Raw genomic sequence first — 9,637 nt, 5'->3', positions numbered from 1 at the left:
TCATTCTCTCTAGTATTATTCTGACATTTCACATTCTTAAAATAAAGTGGTGACCCTCACTGACCCAAGACAGGGAATTTTTACTAGGATTAAATGTCAGGAATTGTGAAAAAATGGGTTTAAATGTATTTGGCTAAGATGTATGTAAACTTTTGACTTCAACTGTAAGTAAATATTAGGAGGAAATGATAGACAATTCTGGAGTCATTCGATAAAACATCTGAATGTTTATTGTGTCAAAAATGTGTAAACTTGAAAAGGATTAAAATAATCCAACATTACTCATGGTAAAATAAGAATAGGAAGAAGATATGATATATATATATATATATATATATATATATATATATATATATATATATATATATATATATATAAAAACATTCACAAATTCAGAATAAAGTGTAACTTTTATATTTTATATAATTGTTTCTCCTCAAAAACAGCAGGTATCCTTGTGGTTAGAGCGTTGGACTAGTAACAAAAAGGTTGCAAGATCGAATCACTGAGCTGACAAGTTAAAAATCTGTTGTTCTGCCCCTGAACAAGGCAGTTAACCTACTGTTCCTAGGCTGTCATTGTAAATAAGAATTTGTGGCATAACAACAAGAATGACTGGCATAACAACAACTCTCAACAATTCTTTAAAAAAAATGTACAAATCACAAATCTCAACAAAATTACAAGTAAGAACTCAATAGAATGTCCCTTTGCTGTCTGGGTAGTACACTTTTGTAATTAGTTTCAAGCTTTTTTACTGTCATTATCAGGCTACATTTTTTTTTTTCTCGATGCTACTTCATGTTCAAAACAAACCGCTGAGATGAAGGGCAAAAAAAAAATTGCACTCCAGTGCACAATACATTGTTAGCAAGCTTCAAATGATAAAAATACAGAAGATTAAAGGACTAAATTCATATTCTGAAGTACTTAAAAAAGTTAGTCAACAGTAGTGCTACATTGTCTCTTGATTTTGAACAGTAATGAGGGCTTTTTAAGTGTCCAATGTCAACATTGAGTGCATCATATTTTATATTAATTAGCAGGTTGTTGTCCTGCTGTTCCATTCTATTCATGAGGAGCTTGAGATGAGCCTCTTTAACTTCATTAACTCCTCAGGTGTCAGTGGCACCAGAGAGGGAAATGAGGGGTTCACCATCAGCGCCATATACGGGTTCTCCACCCTTCCCAGTGATGTGCCTGGACAATAGCCCGGGGATGTGTGGCGTACACTATCCTGCTCCAGAGCCTGGCTGCTGGGGTGGATATTTAAGGGAATTGGCTGGGCTCTATCCCATAGATCCTGGGGGTACATTAGTTTTGGGTGGTAGGGCCTCCTTGTGTCCTCCCGGTGATCCAATTTCCAGCTGTCCTCCCGGGGATCCAATTTCCAGCTGTCCGGGTTACGGACGATGCTCCCTGATGGCCGAGGCTCGTAGCTGGAGAACTGGTAGGGCGCCATGGGGCGGCTTTGACTGGTACTAGGGGAGGTGGTGGTGGTGGGCCTAGGCAGGTTCCTGTGCCTCTCCAGACTCCTCTCTCTCAGATCCCCAGAACCCCTGTCCTGGTCTTTGTGATGGTTGTGGAAGACCTGGTCAGCATGTGTAGCAATGGTGGGAGAGGTGTCAGACCAGGCCTGTGCCCTTTCCCTCTCCCTGGGCTCTGAGCCTGGGGTCTGACCCCTGGTTGGATCCTGCAGCGATAGATCCCCAGGCCGGGTGCCAGCAGGCCCACACAGCAGAACTCCTTTTACCCAGTCATGGAGCATCGCCAGCGGGATCTGGATCTCCATCCTTCCCTCTGTCCCTCTGGGGGTACTGCGCAGAGCGTGACTACAATTGAGAGGCCCTGGACTATGCTTGGGGCTTTCCCCTCTCCACTCCCCCCTGGGCCAATCTGGGTACTCCCTCTTCTGGAGTTTGGGGACGTGAATCATGGAGGGGGCACTATCCCTGCAACTCTGCAGCGGAGAGGGGACGGGGGACTCTTTCTTCATGCCTGGGCTGGAGGCTGAGGTCGGGCTGCGGGAGTAGTCGTCTCTGGTCGCTAAGGGGTAGAGGTGGGTTTTCCCCTGGGGAACCTCTCCCTCCGGCGTCTCACTGCCCTCATCTTTAACCAGCCCCTTGGCGGGGTGCAGAGGTGAGACCGTATTCAAGAATCTTGGGGAGATGTTGGAAGGAGGAGGGGCGAAGGATGAAGCAGGGTGAGCGCCTGACTCCTGACCAGCCTTCTTGTGACTGAGGTTGAGTGGCTCAGTCCAGCCTGAGGAGTCCTTGTACTGGTTGGCCAGGAAGCGTAGGCGCTCCAGAGGCTGCTTGGCCCTCTCTGTCTGTCCTTGAGGGGAGGGGAGGCTGCTGGGGGTCAGAGGTGGGTGGACATAGGGGAGCAGATCTGGGTGGACGGGGTGGACAGGGTGGTGGTAGTACTGACTGTAGTGCACAGGCATAGGGATGATCCTCACTCTGGAGTCTGTCAGATAGTTATGGGGCTTCTGAGAGAACAGAACAACAATGAGTTAGTCAATTCATTTAAATGTGTGTGCATGTGTCTTTGTGTCTTCATCGGTGTATTAGTGCTTGTCACTGTGTGTGCGTACATGCTAGTGTGCGTGTGTGTGTGTGTATGTTTGCTTGTTAGTGTACAGTACCTGGTGCAGGGATGTCTGTAGAGCTCCGCACGTCATGCTACGCTTGGCTGTCCTGGGGCACTCGTCCTGCTCACTGAGCCTACTGTAATGTAAACGCTTCTGCTGGCATTGTGGCAGTACCTCCATGTAGTCTTCTCCTCTTACATGACACTCATACGGCAGAAGCAGCCTAAGGAAACATGAAGAACATTTATAGATGCTGAACCGATTTACACAAACCACACGTACACTTAACATACTTGCATTATCTGTGTCAAAGTCATGCAAAGATATGCAAGCATCCACCGTTATGCGCAATTACACAGGTATATGCAGACAAACACTCCAGCACACACGCGAACACAGACACACTTGTATAATAAGTTTGCTCTGACTTACTTCTCGTAGTGTCTACGGGTGCAGGTGGCTGCACTGGTACTTCTGGGGTTTCCTCCCAGGGTGTTGTATACTTGCTTCCACATCTGCTGGGCCGTCACCTGGGAAAGATTCAGGATTATTTTAACACCATTGTATTCTGTATGTAACATAGACATACATGAAATGTGATGCCATACATTACAAGTTTTAACAACATCCTAACAGGTATAATAAACCATCTAACCACATGCACAGATGTATTATCGACTAGTTTAATAATACACTTCTTTCTCTAGTCAATATCATTAATAGTTGTTGTTGTATCTCTTGATAAAGAGTGGTTTGACTCTTATCCCTCCAAACTTGTCAAGGAGAGATCATGTTGCATCAAAACCTTGATAGGAATGCCAGTCTAGCAGCCTGTCAATGTAGCAGCTACCAAAGTGCTATAAATCATACTGCCTATCTGTATCATATGACACTAGTAATGTCTCCCTGCCACTGCTACAGTCATTTGAGACTGTTTCTTTAAGCAAATAAAAGCAGTAACTTCCGTGAGAAAGAAATGGATCTTTGACACAAACACAAATGGTTTACTAAATAAATATTTATTATATTTCCTGCTCAGACATAAGGCTGTGGGTGCTATTTAAGTGACAGGAGGATAGTTTACTTTACATACAAATTAACATGATTTTCTGTTGAATCTGTGATTTGACTTGAAATATGAATTGTTCACACCTATTTTAATCAGAAACCAAGAGTGCACAAAAACATCCCACTTAAACATAATAAATATTAGAAATGTTACTGTTATTTTACCTGGTGGTAGCCACCCAAGCTTTTCACAGTCTTGTACATCATGAACAGACCGACTAGAAATATAGAAACAAACAAAATATCAGCTGTACATCCAGTCTGAGAGATCTCAACAATTACTGTGTATGCGCGTGCTAGCACTGTATGTGTGTGCATGCTTGCCTGTGTGTGTGTGTGTGTGTGTGTGTGTGTGTGTGTGTGTGTGCATTTTTTTCTGCAGTACAGTATACTCACTCTGTTTGAAGCCCAGGTGTGGTATTTTCTCTATGGGTGTATTTCTCTTCTTCATGTACAGATAGAGGTCTTTGAGGAAGGTCTCCTCTCCCATCTCTTCACCCTGTTCTGAGGGTCTCTCATCCTGGTTCTTTCCATGGGCCATTTTCTTCTGCCTGAGAACAAACACACAATACACACACAACATTACCGCAATGTTTACACAACATACTGAAGAAGACGACAGCATCATGTGGTTCATTCATCGTTGACATTCATAGTTTAAAAAAGGCATAGTAGCCTAACAGTGTTTTCCGCAATAATCTCTCACACATTTGCAACATACTGTACAGTATTTACAATGCACATTCAACAATTTGACTGAGGCTTCCCTACAAATCAAACAATGAGTTTGACTGATGAACCGACAAATAAAACCACTGACTACTGTACACATTTCAACCCGCCTTCAATTGCCAACAGTTGATGTACAGTAACCGTGTTCCAAAATAGAACTGATAACTAAATATCACCACAACCCTGTTCTCAACGCAATGTGTGACTGATCACGGTTAAACATGCCTACTGATCAAACTCAACCATGTGTTTGTCCCTGTCAACACCCAGGCTGTCACAACTGGCAAACTGTTCTGTTTTGTGTCCTATTGGAGAGGACAGATCAATCATATACTAGGGCTGCATTCAGTGAGGTGATGCATTCACAACATTACAGATAGAAATGCAACATAAAAACCCAACATTATCTCATATTCTGCTAAATGGATAATCATGTTATACACAATACTTTTTCATCTGAATGTTGTGTAACATTTCACCCTTCTAAAAAGGATAAATAATCATTGGATAAATGACATATGTGCCCTGCCGAGCTATGAGATTGGAGAGTGGAGGAGAGTCAGAGACAGAATATGGCACGCTCTCACATCTGTGTGCCACTTTATTACACAACATTTCATTGAGATACAGATTCTGCACAATGTATTGTATCTCTTGTATCTGTCATGTTTTTCATGTGCTGATCCAGACTCTACAGAATCTACTATAAATCTCTATGAGAGATATGTCTGTTTTATAGATTCTGATAAAGGTCCTCTTTCATTGTCTACTTCTTATATATGTGAATTAAATGTTTAAACATTTAGTTTGTTTTATTATTTCATGAACGTTTAATTCACAAAGTTTATGCAAAGGGACCTTAAAGATCAACCACCAAAGAGGCAGTACACAAAGTATGAAAATATGTCCCATTTCATCACACTGTGAAACTGTTTTCAGTGTCTCTTGCAAAGTTAAGTTAATTATGACAGATTTTTCAGTTTCACCCTGTGTTGCTGAATACGGCAATTGGTTTCCGAGGCACCCAGGTAGAGAGTAAGCATCTAGACTGACACAATCGCCTGTGTGTTGACATACAGCGCATTTGGAAAGTATTCAAACCTCTCAACTTTTTCCACATTTTTGTTACGTTACAGCATTATTCTAAAATTCATAAAATTGTTTTTTTCCCCGCATCAATCTACACACAATACCCCATAATGACAAAGCAAAAACAGGTTTTTAGAAATGTTTGCAAATTCATATATATAAAAATAAATACCCTTTGTTATGAGACTCAAAAAATGGAGCTCAGGTGCATCCTGTTTCCATTGATCATCCTTGAGATGTTTCAATAACTTTATTGGAGTCCACCTGTGGTAAATTTAATTGATTGGACATTCGGAAAGGCACACACCTGTCTATATAAGGTCCCACAGGTGATCAAGCCATGAGGTTGAAGGAATTGTCCTAAGAGCTCTGAGACAGTATTGTGTCGAGGCACAGATCTGGGGGAATGGTACCAAAACATTTCTGCAGCATTGAAGGTCCCTAAGAACACAGAGGCCTCCATCACTCTTAAATGGATAAAGTTTGGAACAACCAAGACTCTTTCTAGAGCTGGGCGCCTGGCCAAACTGAGCAATCGGGGGAGAAGGGGTTTGGTCAGGGAGTTGACCAAGAACCAGAGTTCCTCTGTGGAGATGGGAGAAACTTCCAGAAGGACAACCATCTCTGCATCACTCCACCAATCAGACCTTCATAGTAGAGTGGCCAGACAGAAGCCACCCCTCAGTAAAAGGCACATGACAGCCCGCATGGAGTTTACCAAAAGGTAGCTAAAGGACTCTCAGACCATGAGAAACAAGATGCTCTGATCTGAATGCCAAGCGTCACGAACAAAAGAAACCTGGCACCATCCCTACGGTAAAGCATGGGTGTGGCAGCATAATGCAGTGGAAATGTTTTTCAGTGGCAGGGACTGGGAGACTGGTCAGGCTCAAGGGAAAGATGAACAAGATGAGCAAAGTACAGAGAGATACATAATGAAAACCTGCTCCAAAGCACTCAGGACCTTAGACTGGGTCCTGTTGGAAGGTGACAACGACCCTAAGCACACAGCCAAATAATGCAGGAGTGGCTTCGGGACAAGTCAAAAACACCTTTGAATATCTTTGAGTGGCCCAGCCAGAGCCTGAACCCGATTGAACATCTCGAGAGAGAGAGACCTGAAAATAGCTGTGCAGCTACGCTCCCCATCCAACCTGACAGAGCTTGAAAGGATCTGCAGAGAAGAATGGGAGAAACTCTTGTAGCGTCATACCCAAGAAGAGTCGAGGCTGTAATCGCTGCCAAAGGTGCTTCAACAAAGTACTGAGTAAAGGGTCTGAATACTTATGTAAATGTTATATTTCAGTTTGTAATTTCTTATCCATTTTAAGTTTTAAAGCAAGCTTTCTGCAATTCTACACATTTTGCCATGGGTCGGAGAGAAGTTTATCCATTTTATAAGAAATGTTATGCAATTCTACTCATTTTGCCATGGGGCATGGAACATTTTCTTGCAGTTTTGCAGCTAATTTCCTGCAATTCTACCCATTTTGCCATGGGTTGGAGATGCATTTTTGTAGTTTTAAAGCTAATTTCCTGCAATTCTACATATTTTGCCAATCCTTATGCCATGTTAACGATGAATGAATGAGAGGGAATAACAAAATCAATGTGGGCCCCCTGGTGGTGCCCTGTCGGTATTTGGCCAAGGTTGCTACAATTTTAGATAGCTAGACAAACTTACCAATCCAAGCATTTCCACTGACATGGCTAATTGAGTGACTGTCAGTAACTGATATAACAACAGAAAAACTGCTGATGTACCACCACATTTTATAATTGCACCTTGTGTATTCTACTATACTAACTCTCAACAGTTAATTGAGACCCCGCCCGACTGAGTTCCTACATTAATACATACATTAAATAAAGTTTGTTGATCGTGGGCCCCCTAGTGGCCAGGGACCCAAAGCAACCGCTTATGCCTGGAGCCGGCCCTGAATAGTGGTCTCCCTAAGCAGACGGCTTGCCTCCCACAATGTTAACAGTGTTCCAGCGTACACTGTTCTTTTGCGCATTGCTGTTCCCCTAGGTCTGGAATTTCCAAGACAACTAACATAGCTTTGGGCAATTCAGTGTGAAATGTGAAATCACAGCAATTCACCACTTTATTTAAAAACCTTTCACCAAGCTTGGGAACCTGGGACAGAACACCTCCCTCTGCAACTGGATCCTGGACTTCCTGACGGGCTTAGTCCCCTCCTGTACTCACTGTTCACCCACGACTGCGTGGCCACGCACGACTACACACCATCATCAAGTTTGTTGATGCCACAACAGTGGCAACAATGAGACAGTCCACATGGAGGAGGTCAGTAACCTGGCAGTGTGGTGCCAGGACAACAACCTCTCCCTCAACGTCTGTAAGACCAAGGAGATGATCGTGGACTGCTGGAGAAAGAGGGATGAGCACGCCCCCATCCACATTGACAGGGTTGTTGTAGAGGTTGAAAAGATTTTGCATGGGCCCTCAAATCCTCAAAAAGTTATATAGCTCTGCCCCAGTGATGTACTGGGCTGCCCGCACCACCCTCTATAGGGCCATGTGATTGATGGCTGTGCAGTTTCCATACCAAGCAGTGATGCTGGCTGCATCACTGCTTGGTATGACAACTGCCCCGCTATCAATAACATGGCAGAGCATCAAATCTGACACCAACAGGCTCCTGAACAGCTTCTATTCCCAAACCATTAGACTGCTAAATAGATAGCAAAATGGCTACATGGACTGTATGCATTGACCCTTCTATTTTATTGGTATCTTTGCACTGACTTTATGCACACTCTACACACTCACTCACACACACTCACACTGACACACTCATGCACGCATGCACACACACACATACTTAATTTGCTCACACACACATAACACAAACACATTCATACTGATTCTACACATGTACACACAATCATCAAATAGACTGCTGCTACTCTGTTTATAATATATCCTGATGCCTTGTCACCTTACCCCTATACATGGGCACTGACCCTGGAATGGTCCCTGTATATAGCTTACTTAGTTCATTATGTTTTTATTATACATTTTTTCTAGTGTGTTTTTGGTCCACTGGACATTTTTATTTAAAAAAAGTATAATACTACTAATATGTACTACTGCATTGTTGGGAAAGAGCAAGCAAGAAAGGATGTACAAGTGTACGTGACAATAACAACTTCAAACTTTAAAGGAAAAAAATGTCAAATCTCAATTGAATTCCATACCCTTTTTATCCCCTGTATTGAATAATTGTATGACATTTAATAGAAATTTGACTCTGAATCAGACAACAATATGGCATATACAGTGGTTTGGAAATACCATCAGTACCAAGAGTAGTATTAGTGGCTCCAAGATTTAACCACATCAGTGCCTCCTCTCACCTATAAAGACTTGTGGATTGGGAAGAAACCAAGATGATATCAGAACCATCAACCAAGCCGTAAGAAAGTAACACAAGTATTTAGTGGTGCTGCTCACCTGTGATTTCAGAGACAGAATGGAGATGGATGGGTCTCAGTTTCAGGCCTCTGCACCAGGCTACAACGAATCCACAGGCTCTATAGATCAGAGTTTATATCTCCAGAGAGGTAGCTACAATACAGACTCAGCTCCTGTCTCTGTATGTCTCCTCCCGCTTTCCACAGTCAAGACAGTATTGTCACCTCTCCCTGTCACACATAAATACTAAAACACACCTGTTATGGCACCTGAATAACATTTAGGTCCAACGCTCTCAGGGAGGTTTATACCCAGAGTGCTTCCTGCTGGGAGATGGAAGTCGGACCAGTCCAACCTGCTCGTGGCAGCGTGCCAAAGGCGTGGCATCAGAATAGTCCACATAATTAGCCAGAATATAGAAATAATTTTGTTCGTTATTGGTAACAACAGACATTCACTCATGCATACTTTTACTTGTTGTCAATAATAATTTTTTGTCAATGCCTGTCTCGTGTGTTGATGCGTACATTGATAATTTGTGGAATGTAAACATCTTTGAGGGAAGTACACTACATGACCAAAAGTATGTGGACACCTGCTCGTCTAACCATTTCATTCCAAAATCATGGGCATTAATATGGAGGCGGTACCCCCTTTGCTTCTATAACAGCCTCCACTCTTCTGGAAAGGCTTTCCACTAGATGGTGGAACAT

At 42.8% G+C, this 9,637-nt stretch overlaps 1 protein-coding gene across 1 annotated transcript; it reads right to left on the bottom strand.

The window, feature by feature from the left end:
* Positions 1–210: 210 nt before the first annotated feature.
* Positions 211–9,271, bottom strand: LOC110523493 (uncharacterized). The gene is made up of 6 exons (XM_021602232.3): positions 8,964–9,271; positions 4,058–4,212; positions 3,827–3,879; positions 3,026–3,123; positions 2,648–2,816; positions 211–2,491 (listed from the first exon to the last, which is right to left on the bottom strand). The coding sequence occupies exons 2-6, from the start codon at positions 4,200–4,202 to the stop codon at positions 1,073–1,075; spliced, it is 1,884 nt and encodes a 627-aa protein (XP_021457907.1). The 5' UTR covers positions 4,203–4,212; positions 8,964–9,271; the 3' UTR covers positions 211–1,072.
* Between the last annotated feature and the right edge of the window lie 366 nt (positions 9,272–9,637).

The sequence above is a fragment of the Oncorhynchus mykiss genome, chromosome 5, assembly GCF_057628025.1.
Source record: "Oncorhynchus mykiss isolate SJ-2025 chromosome 5, ASM5762802v1, whole genome shotgun sequence".
NCBI lineage: Eukaryota > Metazoa > Chordata > Actinopteri > Salmoniformes > Salmonidae > Oncorhynchus > Oncorhynchus mykiss.
Note: the sequence above shows the minus strand (reverse complement) of the source record. Positions and strands in the feature narration are given on the sequence as shown.

Excerpts from the sequence above, each read along its gene's own strand:
- LOC110523493 (XM_021602232.3), bottom strand. The coding sequence starts at position 4,202 with ATGGCCCATGGAAAGAACCAGGATGAGAGACCCTCAGAACAGGGTGAA. Across the intron at positions 3,880-4,057 it reads ACACCTGGGCTTCAAACAGA|TCGGTCTGTTCATGATGTAC; the intron begins GTGAGTATACTG and ends CTATATTTCTAG. Across the intron at positions 2,492-2,647 it reads TACAGACATCCCTGCACCAG|AAGCCCCATAACTATCTGAC; the intron begins GTACTGTACACT and ends CTGTTCTCTCAG.